This window comes from Echinops telfairi, unplaced genomic scaffold, assembly GCF_000313985.2.
Source record: "Echinops telfairi isolate 266 unplaced genomic scaffold, ASM31398v2 ScPeMD7_24;HRSCAF=84, whole genome shotgun sequence".
NCBI classification, from domain to species: Eukaryota; Metazoa; Chordata; class Mammalia; order Afrosoricida; family Tenrecidae; genus Echinops; species Echinops telfairi.
In genome coordinates, this window is record NW_022103921.1 from 3,577,630 (window position 1) to 3,597,266 (window position 19,637).

The 19,637-nt window shown below is 42.4% G+C and overlaps 1 protein-coding gene across 1 annotated transcript in view; it reads left to right on the forward strand.

Moving 5' to 3' along the window:
• Positions 1–19,637, forward strand: part of CAB39L (calcium binding protein 39 like) — a 98,473-nt gene that overhangs the window by 74,453 nt on the left and 4,383 nt on the right. The window contains exons 7-8 of the mRNA XM_013007579.2: positions 2,495–2,560; positions 10,325–10,468. Of these exons, the coding sequence (XP_012863033.1) occupies positions 2,495–2,560; positions 10,325–10,468 (210 nt within the window). The remainder of the gene's footprint in view (positions 1–2,494; positions 2,561–10,324; positions 10,469–19,637) is intronic.

Consider the following 19,637-nt stretch of genomic DNA (forward strand, 5'->3'; position numbering starts at 1 on the left):
AGCAAAGTCTCCTCATCTTTGCTTCTAAGAGGATTCTAGCTGTAGCTGTTCTCTGACAGCCCGTGGTATATTTAATATTCTTTGCCAACACTAATTCAAAAGCATCCAATCTTCTGCTGTCGGTATCCAATGTCTAGCTTTTACATGTACATGAGGTCATCGAAAATGCCATGACTTAGGTCAAGTGTCCCTTAGTCCTGGAATCAGCTCTCACAAAGGAAAAAGACCACCAACAAGCAAATGTTGTTAAGTACAGTACAACTCACAGCAACCCTGAAGAACAGAATAGAACTGCTTATAGGATTCCCAGTGCTGTGCTCTATGGGAGCAGACTGCCACATCTTTCTTCCTCCACACAGTGACTTGTAAGTTCACACTGCCAACCTTTTGCCTAGTAGCCGAGTGCTTTAACCAGTGTGCCACCAGATGGCCTTTCATAGTTACCACCAAGGCTACTAAATGAACAGATTTAAAATGGCAGAATAGATTTTCAAAATGAAGAGCAGGGAGCGCCCGAGGGAGTGCAAAGGGTAGACTTTGGGGCTGGAGCATACCGCCCCATCGGACTCGACTAGAGGACATGCCTAGAGGTCAAAAATCTGACCTTGCTCTAGTCACAGGTTTTTTCTTTCTTTTTAACATTTTAAATTTTTTTCTTTCTTTTTAAAAAAATTAAGTTATTCTTCTCTGGGTCATTGGTTTTCTTTGTTGTTGTCATCGTTGTGTTCTCTTCTGTCGCTTTGTCTTGGTATGCCTTGGTTTTTGGTGCATATTATTATCTCTGCAGGTCTATCTAGATAAGATAGGCTGGGTGAACAGTCTGGAGGAGAAAACAGCGGGACCTATGGTTCTGGGGGGACATAGGAGAGGGGCAGGCGGGGAAAGGAGGTGGTGCTGACCAACCCAGGGACAAGGGAGCAACAAGTGATCCAAAATTAGTGGCAAGGAGGGTGTGAGAGGCCTGGTAGGGATTCAGCAAGGGCAGTGTAACCGAGAGAAATTACTGAAATCCAAATGAAAGCTGAGCATGATGGTGGGACAAGAGGAAAGTAAAAGGAAATAGAGGAAGAACTAGGAGGCAAAAGGCATTTATAGAGGTCTAAATATAGGCATGTACATACACTTGTATGTACATGTAAATATATTATATAGGATGGTGGGGAAATATATCTATGTACATATATTTATAGTTTTAATATTAAGGTAACCGATGGACATTGGACCTCCACTCAAGTACTTACTCAATGCAAGAGCACTTTGTTTTATTAAACTGGCATTCCATGATGCGCACCTTCCCAACACGATCGCTGAAGACAAACGTGTGCATAAGCAAATGTGGTGAAGAAAGCTAATGGTGCCCGGCTATAGCCCCTGGGGTCTTAAAGACCTGAAGATAAACAAGCGGCCATCTAGCTCACAAGCAACAAAGCCCACATGGAAGAAGCACGCCAGTCTGTGTGACCACGAGGTGTCAAAGGGATCAGGTAGCAGGCACCAAAGAACAAAAAATCACATCGTTGTAAGTGAGGGTAAGTGCAGAGTGGAGACCCAAAGCCCATCTGTAGGCAACTGGACACCCCCTTACAGAAAGGTCATGGAGAGGAAAAGAGCCAGTCAGGATGCAGGGTATCAATGATCAAACATACAACTTTCCTCTAGTTCTTAAATGCTTCCTCCCTCCACTATCATGATCCCAATTCTACCTTACAAATATGGCTAGACCAGAGCATGTACACTGGTACAGATAAAAGCTGACAACGCAGGCAATCCAGGATAGATGATCCCTTCAGGACCAGTGGTGAGAGTGGCGATACCTGGAGGGTAGAGGGAAGGTGCAGTAGAAAGGGGGAACCGAGTACAAGGATCTACATATAACCTTCTCCCTGGGGGATGGACAACAGTAAAGTGGGTGAAGGGAGATGTTGGACAGTGTAAGATATAACAAAATAATAATTTATAAATTATCAAGGGTTCATGAGGGAGTGGGGAAGGAGGGGGAAAAAACGAGGAGCTGATATCAAGGGCTCAAGTAGAAAGAAAACGTTTTGAGAATGATGATGGCAACAAATGTACAAATGTGCTTGACACAATGGATGGATGTATGAATTGTGATAAGAATTGTATAAGCCCCCAATAAAATGGTTTAAAATAAATAAATGATTTATTTTTAAAAATTTCAAAATGATTTACTGGAAGGACTCAAAATGACTTCATTTTCCTATTTGATTTTTAGTTTACAGAACTCTATTAAAATAGACAATCAATTTCTTGCATCATTTAATCTCCCTACTCCCCAGTACCTTCATGTGTCAATGAGGATGGGGATACAGTGAACTTTCCTGTGAGCAGTGGGGAGTAGCTTGACTTTAATATGCCAAGGACAATGCTCCCCAGTGAGGCTCCCCTGAGTTAAAGACAGCAGACAAGATGAGGCAAACAAGACACAGAAATCCCTTCTGGTTTTACACTTTAATTTTTCTTTTCTTTTTATTAGATTTTTGAAGATTATGAGAAGTTGCTTCAGTCTGAGAATTACGTGACTAAGAGACAATCTTTAAAGGTAATATCAAATTTCTTTAAGATGGAGTCGCTATAATACATGAAAAATCCATGTTAACAAATGATTGCTTAATTACTGGATAAGTAAATGCAAAACAATTAAAGCCTATTTTTTGTTTGTTTTTAACTTTAAAAAGTATGCTGTATGTTATGACTCTTCTTTGTCGCAAAATAAAAGGGGGCATTAGCTGCCTCAATAGGTTTTGGACGTTAATATATAGCAAGTACATGATAAAGGAGAAAATAGTATATTTCTGTTAAGAAAATCAAGTCTAACATAAATAACATAGTTCTCTCTGAAAGGCGATTTTCTAAAAGTGAAAAGAAATTACTCTTAGAATTAAGTTCAGATATGGATTACTATTTATAAGGAAAAATCAGGGAAGTTCTCTTGTAATTCTCTCCTATCTTGAAACAAAGCACTAAAATAAATAATCTCATGTCTTTTACACATCTCCGTAAACTAGACTTGGTGGGATATTTTACAGAGAAGAGGACAGAAAAAGGTTATGGCGAAATATGTCACACAAAAATGCAAAATTAAGCATTCCTTGTGAGTTGTAAGCAGGGCAATTGATGGGCTCATATCTTTATTTTTCATTGAGCACAACATCCATGAAATGGGTTTTGTTTGGTTTGGTGGTTTTCATTTGATCTGTACTTGAGTGAAAGTTTACAAAGTACAAATTTTCCATTTAACATGTTTTGTTTTGTGACACTGACTTTGAGCCCCCTAAAGTAACAGTATTCTCTTTCCATTTCCCTTGGTTCCCATTCAGCCTTCTAGCTTATCTCTTCCTGCTTCCTGAGCTTTGTCCTTGGGCAAATGCTTGCCTTTTGATCTCAAATGGTTGATTGCCCTAAGGAGTGCATATCTCCCTGGGATTATTGCTCACCTTATTGGTTTATAAGAGGAATCCTGGCAGTGCATTTGGTTAAGCCCTGGGTGGGTAACCACAAGGTCAGCAGTTCAAAGCCACCAGCCACTGTGCGGGAAGATGGGACTTTCTAAGCCCACAAACAGTGCCGGAAACCCACAGGGGCAGTTCTGCTCTGCCCTGTAGGGTTGATATGTGTTGAAATGGACTCAGTAGGATCAACTCAGTTTGGGTTTTTGGTTTCTGTAGGCCTATCATTTGTCTGAAAGTTGACCCTGCGGGTGAATTCAGTACCAGGCTTCAAAGGCATCTAGCGGTCATAATCCTGGGGTTCTACCTGTCTGCCACAAACCAGAAAATCTGGTCTTTATTATTTTGAATTTTGTTTAACATTTTTCTCCCACTCTATCCAAGATCTCCTATTGTGATCCCCTTCAGAGTGATCATAATTGCTACCCGGGTGCCTTCTCTATTTGTTCTGATCTCGTCCCCCCTAAATAATCGACATTGACAGTTGGATGAGCTATTGGCAGGGGTTACAGGATGGAGTGGTGAGAAAGATAATAGGCCATTCCATGTAGTCGACACGTGTTTAAATACTTATGTTCCAGACATTGTGGTTATAATCAAGAACAAAATAAAAATCCCTGCTGTATGCAGATTCATTTTGTTGGGGGAAAGTAGAAAATAGATAAGCAAATCACAAGAGTATAGGGGCTGAATGGGAAGAGGAGGGTGAGTGGGCAAGTGTGTGAGAATAGTGAGAATAGTGTGTGTGTGTGTGTGTGTGTGTGTGTGTCCAAATGGCATTGGTTATTTGAATTTACATGATAACCAAGAAGTATCAGGCAGTGAGCCCAATAGAACAGTGCCCTCCACATTTGCTCTGTGGCCTTGCTGCCCCTTCCTTGATAAAAGGCGCCCAGAAGCATCCCAAGGGAAGTGAGTGAGCTCCAGGAGGCAGGAGGTTGACCAGAAGTGCGTCTCTTCCCTCCAGTGCCCTGCTCAGACACAGTAGAACCCAGTGCTCGACTGCATCAGTACTCAGCCTGATCGAATCTTGACGGGAAATGTCAAGAAAATTTTGCATCAGAGTCGAACAAACCATGGGAATCTGACCCGACACCTGATTTTTGTTTTAATGAAACCATTTTATTAGGGCCTCCTACAACTCTTATCCCAATCCATACACACATCAATTGTGTAAAGCGCATTTGTACATTCATTGCCCTCATCATTCTCAAAACATTTCCTCTCCACTTAAACCCCCGGCATCAGCTCTTCATTTTTCCCCTCCCTCCCCGCTCCCCCCTCCCTCACGAGCCCTTGATAGCTTATAAATTGTTAGTTTGTCATATCGCAACACCTGATGTTTGTAAACAAAAGCAGTTGGTGTTTCACGTTTGGGTCACTTGGTGTTAGTTTGCATTGTTACTATGCTTTGCTTAAAACTTCTGCAGCTGTGTTCCAAGCGTTTTGCTATAATTTTCTTAGTTTTTGTAGCCTTTTGTACTGTTTTTAGATAAAAAACATGGGTTCTAAGAAAGAGTTTTTTGAGAAGACTCATCCTGATAAGGAACTGCTTAACCGTGTTATCGATATTGTTGATGATAATTTAGTAAACCCTTTTAGAAAACAGTTAAGGCAGTGGTTCTCCGCCATCCTAAAGCTGCCACCCTTTACTACGGTTCCTCACGTTGTGGTGACCCCCAACCATGACATTATTTTCACTGCTACCTCATCACTGTCATTTGGCTACTGTTATGAATCGGGCAACCCCTGTGAAAGGGTTGTTCGACCCCCAAAGGGGTCACAACCCGCAGGTTGAGCACTGCTGAGTTAAGGAAACGCCAACAGCAGACCAGGTTAGACAGATTGGGTGGTTTTTTTTGAGAAAGCCAGCCAGGCCTTAGTGAAAAAAAAGGCAAAGAAGGGAAAAAACTCCCGAAAAGCAGCTACCAGTTGATTTTTCTGGAAGGGGATTCCCCTTCCAAACAATGACTCTCTCTCCATCCTTCCTTCCACATCTGTGTCCGCAGATCCAGATCCTCCTCAGTCTCAAGGTATGGGCCATACTGCAGTTGTTAAAAACTTTTTAATGCTGTGTGTCTTATTTAAATTATATTATTTCACGCTGAACTTATTTACTTTGACATTTCTGTGCAATGTGTGGTATAAAAAGGCAAAGTTAGGGTACAAACTTGGTGGTCGAAAATGAATTCATCAGTTTTCAGTTATTTCTTAAGGGGAAACATTAATTCGGAACTCGACTGCATCGCATCTGAACGCTCCTTCTAAAACAGACTAGCGTCGAGCCCTGGGGTTCTACTGGAAGTCTAAATAGTAAGAATCCTTCTGACAGATAATCATATGTTAGCTGTTTTTCATCAAGCAATTTACATAATATTCAAGACTGCTAAATATCACCTATATAATATTTTGCTTGCCTGGATGATGACATTCAAAGAACTATGCGTCTGACTGTAAACATACTCAGAAATAAAGGAAAACACAAAGAACTCAAGGTAATTTGGATAACGAGCCTCCTAGTTGTTGATTGGTGCTGTCAATCACTTCCGACTTACCGCAACTTTGTAGGCAACAGGACACAACATCATCTGGTCCTGCACCATCCTAACAATGATTGTTTTAGCAACTCTTTATGGAAGTGGAAACCCCTGTCTTTCTCCCAACCTGGTTAATGGAGAGGTGAATAAACTCTTTTCAGCCAGTCATTCAACACTATTTATTGAGTTTCCATTTATAAAGAAACCAACTATGAAGGACAATTCAAGTGAACAAAAAAACCCGTGGGGCTGTCAGCACTCCCTCAAATTGACCTCCAAGCAAAGGAAGGCAATGCCCTTAAAGCCATGCTGTCCCACGCCCAGAGCAGCTGAAGACAAGCATCTATTGTATTGCTACGCTCCGTTCCTACAGCACTGGATTCTGTATTTATCAGGGACTCTGAAGGACAAGGGGCATCTCTGGGTGGCACAAGCAGCACGCGCCGCTGCTAACGGAAAGGTCCACCTGGAGGGAGATGGCTGGGAAGAAGGGCTTGTGGAGATCTACTCCCCGCAAACTAGCCATTGACATCGCTTTGGGGCACAGTTCTGTGATGACGACCGTGGACAGGGGTCACCACTAGTTTGGGTAGTCATACCAACTCTCCTTGGCCCCTCTGCCTCCTCCCGCTTCCCTCCTGCCCCCTCATCTCTTCTTGCTCACTTACTCAGGATATCTTCAGCTCCAGCTGCCCTGTTCTCCAGTGAGCATTTGTAAGAGGTTAGAGCAGATAGGACGTATGATTATATTGGCCCATTCTAAGAACTATACATATTTATTAAGTAATAACTTTTACAAGTCAATATTCCTCTCCTCATTGTCAGCCCTAGCCTTCAGTTTCTCATTTGGGGGATTAAGGATTAGATTGATTTCTTCCGGGATACATTTGCATCTTCAAACAGCAGCCTGCTAACCCAGTGAATGTGTGATTGGTACAAGAAGCAATGAAACTGTTGAGGGTAGCAGAGAGCGAGAAGAAGGCCACTCCTCACTCTTGCCTGGTAACTTCTTTCCACCAGCCCAGCCTCATCCCACCTCCCATGCCTTCGCAGCTATGATGTGTGTGCTGTCCCAGTGACATGGTAAAGAGCAGGCCCCATTTGAAATTCTCCTTTAAACTCTCTCTTTTCAAAATGATTCCCTTTCCTACATATTTACAAAATGCCCCAACCACTTGAAAGGCATCGCTCTTGTATTTTTATACGTTCTAATTTGTAATTTTATTATTTACATACTCCATTGACTATTTCTGCCTAAAATCTTTTCTTGTTGCGTGTCTTGCATAGATGAGTTAAATGTGGTAAAATGGGGCACTGGTTGAACAGTGTTAAGTAACCGAGAAAGCAAATCTAACCACGCAAAGATTGTAAGTGTTTTTAACGAATCAGCTTGTTTGGTTGTTAGATTATGAGCAATACCATTGCTAAAACGGCCTTGTGTTATTCAAGGAAAATGTAGAATGCGTTGACAAAGAAACAGTGAACTCATTAAATATTGCTTTCTACCTAGGGACATTGAATCTGTGATAACAGGTTATTCTGTTTTGATATCACCCCATTCAGATCCCTGGATTTTGTGATGTTTTTGTACATAGGTGTTTGAGAAACAGGAGATGTTAGATTATTGTAACAGAGGAACTTTACCAATTTCCTCTAAATAAGCTGTCTTATAATTGGGCTGTTTTCAGTGTCTGAATAGTTCCTACCGGCAGCCTATTGTTAATCATGTTCTGAATTTTGCTGAAGATGAGGGAGTGTGGATTACAACTCAATGTAAAGAAAACTAAACTCCTCACAGTTGACCAATAGATAGCATCATGGTAAATGGAGGAAAGATTGAAGTTGTCAGGGACTTCATTTTGCTTGGATCTATAATCCTTGCTCATGGAAGCAACAGTCAAGAGGACAAATGATTAATTGCATTAGGTAGATCTGCTCCACAAGACCTCTTTAAAGTGTTGAAAAGCAAGGATGTTATTTTGAGAAGTAAGGTGTTCCTGACCCAAGCCATGGTATTTTCATTTGCCTCGTATGCATGTGAAAGTTGGACATATACGTAAAGGGCATGCCACGCCACTGTTTGCCTCAACCCAGAGACACTCAGCTCCAACTCCATAGGTCAGCAACCAGTACGTTGAGGTTCCCCACGCCACACGGCAGCCTCTCGCCCTAAAGCATGCATCCTTACTTGTGCTGGTGGGGGGGAGTTGGAGGGGGGCACCACTCTGTCTCGTGTCCTGGCTCCTGGTTGCGCTGCTGTTGCTCTGCTGCTACTCCTCTGATGTCAAAGCTGTCTCCTGGGTCCAGGAGCTTGAATGTAGAGCGATCTTGGTGTCCAAAAGATGCGCTCCCTTCCTGGCTCTTTTGCTGGTAATGACATCCCCTTCCTGCTTCTGAGCTGGCTGATTTTATACCTAGCCGGTTGGGACTCACAGTCACCCCTGTTGAATAACCATTCACAGCAGAATCATATCAGTATTGGGTCTTCCTCCACCTTCACTTACTCAGACCCTTCCGTGAAAGGTTATTTGGTGGAGTTTATTTGTTACAATAAAAAATCAAACTCACCACCATTGATTGCTTCTGACTCATAGTGACTCTATATAACTGGGTCCAACTGCTGTGGTACGTTTCTGAGACTGTAACTCTTTCCAGGAGTTGAAAGGCTTATCTTTCTTCGGTGGAGCAGCTGGTGGTTTTGAATCAGCAGCCTAACCCTAACCCACTACAGCACCAGGGCTCCTTGCATACCATAGTGCCTGGTAATGCTTTCGTAGTATAACAAACGCAGCATCTTGTCATTACCGGTCATGATTACAATAGGTTAACACTGAATGGCTAAAGTGGTCAATGATGTTAAACAATTGCCTTAACACAATTAATTGTTAAAGGGGTGAGGTTGTATTAGCAGATGATAGATCGGATAGAATTTATCTGTAGGTATACCGGTTATGGCAATGGTTCTCAACCTTCCTGATGCTGCGACCCTTTAATACAGTTCCCCATATTGTAGTAACCCCCAACCATAAAATTATTTCCTTTTTTTGTTTGTTTGTTTTCCTTTTTTAAAAATCATTTTATTGGGGGCTCGGACAATTCTTATCACAATCCATACATACATCTATTGTGTCAAACACATTTGTATATTTGTTGCCATCATCATTCTCAAAACACTTGCTTTCTACTTGAGCCCTTGGTATCAGCTCCTCATTTTTCCTCCTCCCCACCCCTCCCCCCTCCCTCATGAACCCTTGATAATTTATAAATTATTATTGTGTCATATCTTACACTGTCCGACGTCTCCCTTCACCTACTTTTCTGTTGTCCATCCCCCAGGGAGGAGGTTATATGTAGACCCTTGTAATCGGTTCCTCCTTTCTACCCCACCTTCCCTGCACCCTCCCTCCAGGTAATCGCTACTCTCACCACTGGTCCTGAAGGGATCATCTGTCCTGGATTCCCTGTGTTTCCCTAAAATTATTTTCACGACTGTCATTTTGTTACTGTTATGAATCGGGTGACCCCTGTGAAAAGGTCATTCAACACACCCCCCCCCCAAAGGGATCACGACCCACAGATTGAGAACCCCTGTGTTAGGGTGTGGTACCCCTCGAGCATTTCTAGAAAAGAGTGGTGCCGTGATGGTGATGCAGAACTCTCACAAGCTGGCCCTTCGTATACTGTGGCAACGGCTGTTGAGCTCGGGGCTAAGGTTTTCAAGAAAGGCAGTTATTCCTGGTTGGCTGGGACCCCAACTGTGTCCTCCCTCATGGGGGTCCTGGGTGCGAAGAATCACAGCTTCATTGTTCCCAGTATATGATGACTCAGCAGTGGCTTTCCCTGTCCTTGTCGGCCCCCTTTCTACCCCACCTTCCCGGGATCGCCACTCGCACCACTCGCAACGCCCAAACCAAACTCCCAGCCATCGGGTCAAACTGACTCACCGCGACCCCCTGTGAGTTTCCAAGATGGGAACAGCTGTGTACAGGAGCAGAAAGCCCAGTCATTCGCCCTCCGAGCGGCTGGTGGTTTCAAACTGCCAACCATGTCGATCACAGCCCAGCAGGTAACCGCTCCACCCCCAGAGCTCTTTCTAGCTACAGTACTTCCTGTGAAAGAAAGGTCGTGAGGGTTTGAATGAAAGCCCTGGGGGTAAAAATGGAATACCTGAGCTTGAAGATCTACTTGACCTATTTGTTTGTATATGCTCACATGGTTAGCTCCATTTATATTTTGCATTTCACTGAGAAGAGCTGAGGTCTATTTTGAATAAGGTGCCCCTCAGACAGATGATGGCTTTGAATTTGTGTTGGCCTGCAGCTGCTAGGGGAGCTGATCCTGGATCGGCACAACTTTGCCATCATGACGAAGTACATCGGCAAACCCGAGAACCTGAAGCTGATGATGAACCTGCTCCGAGACAAGAGTCCCAACATTCAATTTGAGGCCTTTCACGTCTTCAAGGTAAGGTGAGCCCTGGAGAAAGAACACTGTAAAATTTTTTTGAGGTGAAGGGGCCAGAAATTGTCTGCTACGTGGGGGTTAGTGGAGATTTCAGAGCTATGTTAATGAATATTTGTTTCTCAGGAGCTTGATAACTAATCCACATCTCTAAATGTTTTTATTTTCCACACTGAGAAAGCAGGCGATGCTATTTCCTCAAAAGTTACTGAAAATGACCACTGATTGAACCAGAAGTAACCCCTGATTGTCAGATTCATTCATTGTTTGCTTTCCTCAGTCACCCACTTTCAAAGTTGGTAAAAACTGAAGAAACGCTCTGGTGCTAAGTTTATTATTTAGTGATATATATATATATATATAATATATATATATATAAAAACACACATATATAAACACACATATAACACATATATAAACATATATATATAACACACATACATAACATATATAAACATAAATATATATAAAACACATATAACATATATATAAACATATTTATAGCTATAAAACACACACATATATAACACACATATAAACATATATTTATATATATATATATAAAACATTCTGCTTTAATGGAAAACTAGCTCCTATAACAACCTATTTTTTCTTTCTAACATTTGCTGTAATAATAATAAAAGAATCTTTCAGAAATTGGAGAACATAGATAAAAGGGAGATAAACATGTAGGGCAGGGGAGGGAATTGAATTCCAGCCTCCAAGCTGATCTGTTGTGAGCATTTTAGTAAAGTTTCTTCTTTGTGTACTTGCTTGAGAGTTTTCCCCACCGCTGTACTTATATGATACAAGCAACGGATATCCTAATTTTAACCCTGTACTGCTATCCAAGTAAATGCTGCCATTGCTGTTGCGTGGTTTTCCGAACCAGCAGGGATTATTTTTGTTTGCTTGTTTGTTTGTTATTGTTAAATATAAACACACAGCAAAACATCCACCAATTTTTTAATGGTTCTTCAAGTGTTGCGGCCTTTCTCACCCTTCCCTCTAAGGTTCCCATCAAACCTTTGCGTTGTTGTTACCCATCATTTGATCCCAAACACTCACAGAAAGGACACAATATTGAGCATCGAGTCTATTTTTAGGAATCTCCATCCTAGTTTCCATAAATATTGCTGTGTCACTGATACTTAAGTCCTTTGCATTTTCCCACTGTAAGTAGTGCTACGAAAAGTGCTTTATGCACCCAACTAGCTTGTGCCATCCTGGAATTGTTTCTTGGGATGAGTCTCTGGAGTGGAGTTGACGTCAAAGCGCCTCCAGGCTTTCATGGTCGCTCAGCCCAGCCTTTATTGTCCTGATGCCAGGAGAGCAATTCAGTTTCCAGTATAATTTCTAAATTCCGTTCAAAATCTCAACAGGACTTTTCTTGGCACTTGACAAGTTCATTGTAACATTTCTACAGTACGACAACAGCCTAGGATTATCTTGAAAGGTGTGAAGGATAAAGTAGGAGCGCCTACTCCATCAGATATGAGGGCTTTGTATGAGTTTTTCGTAAATGTCAAGGAGCCCTGGTAGTACAGCGGTCAGGCGCTTGACTGCTAGCCGGAAAGCGAGCAGTTTGAAATCTCCCTGCTATCGGGGGAGAAAGACCTAGCAGTTTCCTCTCATACAAATTACAGTCTGGGATTTGAAGCCGCTGCAGCAGTTCATCTCTGTCGCATTGGGTCACTGATTCGTAATGAATTTGAGGGCCCCTAACACCAATAATAGTAATGAGGGCAGTATTGTATGGGCGCAGGGATAGATAGATGATAGATAGATAGATAGATGATAGATAGATAGATAGATAGATAGATAGATAGATAGATAAGATAGATGATAGATAGATAGATAGATAAGATAGATGATTGATAGATAGATAGATAGATAGATAGATAGATAGATAGATAGATAGATAGATAGATAGGATAGATGATAGATTAGATAGATGATAGATAGTAGATACTTAGATAGATAGAACTAGAGAAGGCCCAGAAGTAAGATTACAAAAATTTGAAAGTTTGAAACCAGTACTTTATAGTGGGAGCATGATGAATCTGTGAAGAAACAGGTAGCTAGACAATAAACGGTTCTGGGATAATGATGTATCCATCCAAAAACCGCTGCCCTCTGCTATACATGGAAATGAAGTTCAGAGAAAGATCTGCAGATAAAAAGTAAAATTCTTTTCACTTTTAGAAGAGAAAAACTATGGGTGGAAAGAGTTGCTTTCAAAAGAAGCAAAAACACACACCAAATAGAAAGCCTTAATTTCACTAAGACTTAATAAGACTAAGCCTTTCGTTAAAATTTTGTTCAAAACCAACACTGTTGCAGTTGAAAAGACAGTAGAATATAAGACAAAAAGCAGACAAATCATTAAAAAAATGACAAACCAATAGAAAAATAGACACATTTGTCCGTTGCTTCTCTAGCTACTAATCATGGAAATGTCCATTTGAATAGTAATGAGGTATCACCTCATAGCTTCAGCTTGACAAAAAGGTTTAAGTCCGACAATATCCAAATGTGGTGAGGTTGGAAAGCAAAGAAGTCTCTTAACAAATTGAAGGTGTGCACACCCTTGGATCCTGAAATCCCACTCCTCGGCAGTTTCCTAAAGGTTTCGGCAAAACTGCCTAAGGAGACATCCATAAAAAATGTTAGTATGACCCTTTTTGGGTGATATAAAGTGGAAGAAAACAAAAGATCAACATCAGGAGATTAGGAAAATAAGTGTGATCCTATTCACATAGTAGCAAGTGTTTAAAGAAATAAACTAGATGCATGAATGCAATTTTTTAAAAAGAAACTAGAGCTGTAATGATCCATGTGGATAGAGCAGAAACACCTTATTGAGTGAAATAGGCCAATATAAAAGGAGGCTATTTATATTGAAAACGAGAGTTTAAACTCTGAAGCTTACATTTTGCGATGACAAAAATGGACTCATAGTTGCTCAAATATCTGCTGGCCAGTAAGCCAGAATAAAGGCTCAGGTCTCATGACTTCACATCCAGTGCTTTCCCACCACACCACCTGGACTCCCAAGAGTCGGAAACACACAAAACAATACTGTATATAAACCTATATACATGGTGGTTATAATCTAACAAACATACTTGGTAATGATAAATACCAAATTCAACACAGTGCTCACCTTATGGGACAGAGTGGGAGAAGCATGGTATCATGGAAAAGTACCCAATATCCTTTAATTTATCAGTAATGATTTATTTTCTTTAAAAAACAATTTAATGGCAAGTATGGCAAAAATGATAAATTGGGTAGGGCTGATGTGGGAGCAGGAAGTCGGAAGTGCTACTCGCGCACTAGTCTTTATATTACAGTTAGTTTATGAGAAAGGAAACTGCATGGAATGAACAGTAGAGTGCGGCAGGACTAGAAAATGCCTACACACTTACAGTTGATACACCTGTAGAGGCCATGCAGATGGACTGTTTTATTGTAGAAAGTGTGCACCTTCCGTGACTTTCAACTCACAAACACCTTACTAACGCATCAGATGAGAATACGTTTCCCATGACTTTGTTACAAACGCAGTGTTGTGGAAGGCTTCAGTGCATGGCAAAATGGAAAGCCCCCCTTCAGCCTTCTGAGGAGGTCAGAATTCAGATGCCCTAAATGCAGAGGGAGCTTGTTAGCACAGTGGTTGAAAGGTGTTTGGTGCTCTCTAGAAGGCTGACAGTTTAAGCCCACCAGCTCTTCCGATGGCTGTCTGCTTGTGTGGAGAGTAGAGAGGACAACCTTGGACACTTGTGGGGCAGTTGGACTCTGTTCTACAGGGGGTTATGGGGGCACCCGGTCTGGTTTTAGCTATAGGCACGGAGTCGTTGTAATTAAAAAGAGTTAACCATTTGTTTACTTATATATGTGTGGTTGGAAGAGGTGCCAGTCCCCCACCACTAATCACAGGTTCAATCGGCACAATTGTACAGCAATGATAAGTAAAGATTATAGTAAAGTCATAGAGAGCATGAGAGATAGAAGAGATATCGAAATAATGGAGTCAGACACATTTCCTGGTAGCAATGCTCACCTCAGCCCCGCTTGGTGGTCCACGTGGAGAGAGGGGGAAGGGAAGGAGGGCAAGGGGAAAGGGAACAGGGGAGTGAGGACAAGAGAGGAGAGGGGGAACCGACAAGAGGTCAAGGGAGAAGCCGAGAGATGGCCCTTTATTGCTAACCCAGGCCTATATACCTTTGGGGGGATTGCAAGCCCACCAATTACAGGTAAAGACATATGTCACAGGAAGGGATTGCAATACGGGTTATACAGCAACGAGAGGGGGACAATCTAGGGATATACACGCAATAGGAAGAAGAGGGATTGGGGGTATAAATGTGACAAGATGGGTGGATCCCTAGATTCAGGATGGCAGCCTAACTTTGGATGTCACTGAGCCCGTTTGATCTGTTCTCTGGATCTCCATAGGAACCATTATCAGTAGGGTGTGAACCCCACCAACAGGAACCAAGCTAATGGTTGCAAGCCTTTAGGGAGAAGCCACTGTTCTTAACAGCAGGGAGCGGGGCTTACCTGTCTGGAAATTGAATGCCTTTGGGGAGGATGTCTCCAAGCATCTGACCTCCCACCATAAGCCGGCAAAAAGCCCCTAATGTTTGGCATGTCTTTGGGGGAGACAAAGCTGGGGAAAAGTCTCTTTATAATCCCACATATGTGTATACTCATAATTGGGACTCCTTGGTACTTCTTTGTAGGGAAGTATGAACTATATTGTTTACTTGCCATAAATAGTACTTGGTTACTTAAAAATAAATAACAGCTGAGTCCTAGATTTTTTTATCACAGGTCTTAGTAGTATTTTTCCCAAAACACGTTCTACAAGGTACAGAAAATGCAGAACAAGTTACTAAAAATGTCTTTGCTTGTTAGTGGCACATTTATAATTTGGTGAAACGTGCATGGGCTCAGTGAAGTGGCTTCACATCTGTTTCCAACTCTTGGGAGTCAGGATAGTGTGGTGGGAGAGCCCAGATTTGAAGTCCCGAGACCTGAGCCTTTATTCTGGCTTACTTGCCAGCAGACACCTGGGCAAATACGGGTCCATTTCCTCGTTGCAAAATGTAAGCATTAGAGTTTAAACTCTAGTTTAAAGGTAGTGCCTTTGCCTTTGTGACCCTGGCCATACCAGAGATGTGCCTCAAATGTGAATTTTGGAATGCTATGAGATGACGTTTTCCCCCTTTTCTGATTAGCCTCCTTAATATAAAGGTCCATGCTACCACTTCTCACAAAGCCATATGACTCACTTCACAAAACTGTTGGAATGTGGGGGCATGGTCAATGCCAAAACTGAATGTTAGTCTTGGTACTTCAGAGAAACAAATCCACTGAAACTCATGGATAAGACAGAGTTTTATATACAGGTTAAGTGCACATCAAGAAAACATCCCAACCCAGTGCTGCCCAAGCCCACAAGTCCAACATTAACCCAATGTCCAACACCAGTACACAAAGTCCTCCTCCATCTCACAAAACACACGCAATGATGCCGACTGCAGGAGGAAAGCCGAGTCAGTGAATGTGTAAGCATCTCAGCGCTGGCAGGGGTCTCCACATGGGTGCTCCAGCACCCAGGGCTGCATCGGGGTAGGTCCATGTGGCTTCTCCTCGGGGATGTCTTGCAGGAAGTGAGTTTTGCCAGCTGAAGCAGGGAACTGGCTAAGGCAGCTGCACCCTGGTCACGGCCATCAGAAAGCAAGAGACCCAAGATCTAGAAAGGTGAGGCTGACCGAGCCATTTATCATTCCCCCATTCAGTTAACCCCACATGTGTTTATCGGCCAGGTTGGCACAATCAACTAGCTCCCTGGCCCTCCTCTGCTACTCAAGATGCTAGCAGTTGGCAGCAATAGCCGTGTCCGTGAAAACAAGACACTCTCCTCTAGCATATTCCACAATACAAAAGCCAGCCTGACAATTCCGTGTAAAAAGTATATACCACAGGAGAGCAGTTTCCATAGGGCCTTATTGAAAAGAATGCACAGTTGCAGAGAGTTTGTAGTGAAAGCGTAACCACGAGTTACCCATGTTCTAAGAACCCATTGTCTAGCAGACCAACTACTCCAGTTATGGTTTAGCAGGTGGAAGCCTGCTGTTTCAGAAAGGGATTGAGATCACACACACACACACACACACACACACACACACACACACACACACTGTTTCAGAAAGGGATTGAGAATAAATGAATTAGGAAGCATCAAGGAGCTGTGTCACACACGCACACACACACACACACACCACCCACCCCTTTCTTTTCCCTGTTGGCCTCCTGAGTAGTTTATCCAAAAGTTTAAAGATACATCAATCGAGTATCTTTTTGATCCTCGGTGTTTGAATCAACTGTTAACTTGCTTAATGTGTGGTCAATTACTTTTTTTTTTTGGTCAATTACTTTTAAAGAGTGCCCTCATTGTATCTTACTATGCTCCGTTTTGTCTGTTTAATCGACTGTATATATCTGTGCCTAGTCAATAAAGCACGGGAAAGCATCTTTCTCGTATTCTCTGCGTTCAGCCAAGATCCAGCTGCCATCAGCAATGTTGTTGCCGCTGTTGTGGGGTGACATCGAATCCGTTCCCACCCACAGGGACCCCACGCACAACACAAGAAAACACGCCCGGTCCTGCGCCAGCCTCACAATTATTCCCGTGCTTGAGCCCATTGTTGCAGCCGCCGTGTCCATGTGTCCATCCATCTCCTTGAAGGCATGCCCTTCCACTGTACCAAGCGTCACACTCTTTTCCAGGGACTTGTCTTCCTGAGAGCATGCCCAACAGACAGGAGACAGTCTCACCATCCTTGCCTGTGAGGGACATTCTGCCTGTCCTTCTTCCAAGACAGATATGTTTGTCCTTTTGGCAGTCCGTCGTCCTTTAAGATGCTTCTCCAGCACCATCATTCGTCTTTCATTTTTCTTACTCAATGTTCAACTGTCATACTTCATATGAAGCCATAGAAAATATCTTGGCTTGGGTCAGGCACATCTTAGACCTCAAAGTAACGTCCTTGCTTTTCAATCCTCTAAAGAGGTCTTGTGCAGCAGATTTACCCAACGCAACGTATTCTTTGATCTCTTGACTGTTGCCTCCAGGAGCATTGGTTATGGATCCAAGCCACACAAAGATCCTTGACAACGTCAAGCTTTCCTCCATCTGTCACGACGTTACCTGCTGGTCCAGCTGTGAGGATTTGGGCCTTCTTTACAATGAGTTGTCATCCACACTGAAGGCAGCCATCCTTGATCTTCATCAGCAACTGCCTCAAGTCCTCCTCACTTTCAGAAAACATCGTTGCATCATCTACATACCATGCATGTTAATGAGCCTTCTTTCGATCCTGATGCCATATTCTTCTTTCAGAAACCCAGCTTCTCTGATGATTTGCTCAGCATACAGCTTGGACAGGTGTGGATGTCAGCAAGTCAGGCTTGTGACTGCAGCGTCTACAGATCAGGTGGTAAATCAGAGAGCGGGCCACTATTGGCTCCCACCATCAGCAGGCCACGATTCTCAGTAGTTTGGAAGTTATGTAATGGCATATTCAACCTTGTGATATGATCTGATGTGATTATCTTCCATTTGTGATGTGTTGTGTATTTTAACCTCTCTGTGTTAATGAGGTAGGATTGGGTTATGTTAATGATAATTAGATTATATGTATTTTATTGATTAACCAGAATTAAAGTAAGATACAACATTCTTACTCGGGTCACAGAGGGTGTCTAACTGGGATAGGCCTGTCATCACTTTTTATCTTATAAAAGAGAAGCAAGCAGAAAAACCAGAACCTACTGGTGGCCTGGAGCACACCATGTCACTTAAACCCAGGGTTCCTGCATTGAGAACCTCCTAGACCCAGGAGGAAATTGATTAAAGACGCGTGGAGATTTCCAAGCTAAGCCTACAGATGCTGAAAGAAAACAAAACCTTCCCGCAGAGCCAACACAGAAAGTCTTCCCTCAAGCTGGTACCCTGAATTCAGACTTCTAGTCTTCTGAACTGCGAGAGGATACATTTCTGTTTATTCAAGCTATCCACTTGTGGTAATTCTGTTACAGCAGTACTAGATAACTAAAGCAAGGGTCGAATATGCTTTTATCTGTATGCTGCTCGTGTATGTAGCATGTAACTAGGAATTGTGTCTATTACAAAATAATATGTGAGTCTGTATTATATTTTTGAGTCACTGTGTCTTAATAGAATTTATTTTATTTAGTTATTTAGTTATTTTTATCTTTTAGAGTATACCTGGGTTGTTCTTAGTCGAGAATAATGATTTCAACCATGAGTGTACCCCAGAGTCCATGTAGAACTCTATAAAAATACAGAATATTATACCTCAGTCCAGCTCTACCAAGTTGGTGCCCCTGGGAGATGGGGCCTGGACAATTGTACTTTTCAGCTCTACAAACATCAAAGCAGAAATATCGGTGACTCCCAGAGAGAGAAAGTAACATTATGGATTTTTATGTTTGTACACTTTAAACTTTGTGCCAAGTGAGCATAATATGTGTTAAAAAATAAACTATACACTAGGGCTTTAAAAAATTCATGGAAAAATGGAATTACAAGATAACGGACTATCTCCGTGCCCTTTTAAAGTATGTTTAAAATCGCACACACAAACACATTCAAATGCTCTATGTTGAATGCTCTTGTTGAATAGAATAAAGAGGTGCGTGGGATGGTAGGGGGTGGGGGGCGGGGGGAGGAACTGGTTCTCTGTAATGTATTGCTTCTTTCAAAGGGGAGAATTGAGGCAAAGTCTCTGTAATTTGTGTGGCACATGTGTTGATGCCAGTATTTCCCCATCCTGACTCAGCCTGTATTCTGAGCAAACGATCCAAGGAACTGAACTATATGAAGAAGGCAGCCTGAGACGGGAGGAAGACTCACGAACGTCAGTGGCATCTGCGATGTGCCATCTGCAGTGACCCCGCCTTGTTTGCGGAAAGAGGACTCGAAGCACCGACTCATGCCCAGCCTCTGTGGGAGACTGCACCTCAGCACAAAGAGAACACCCATCCTTACCACTGGACCAGTAAATAGCATGAGCCAGGAGAAGATAAGAGATTGCCGAGGGTTTATTTTCCTGGAATTCACAACCAGCACCCATGG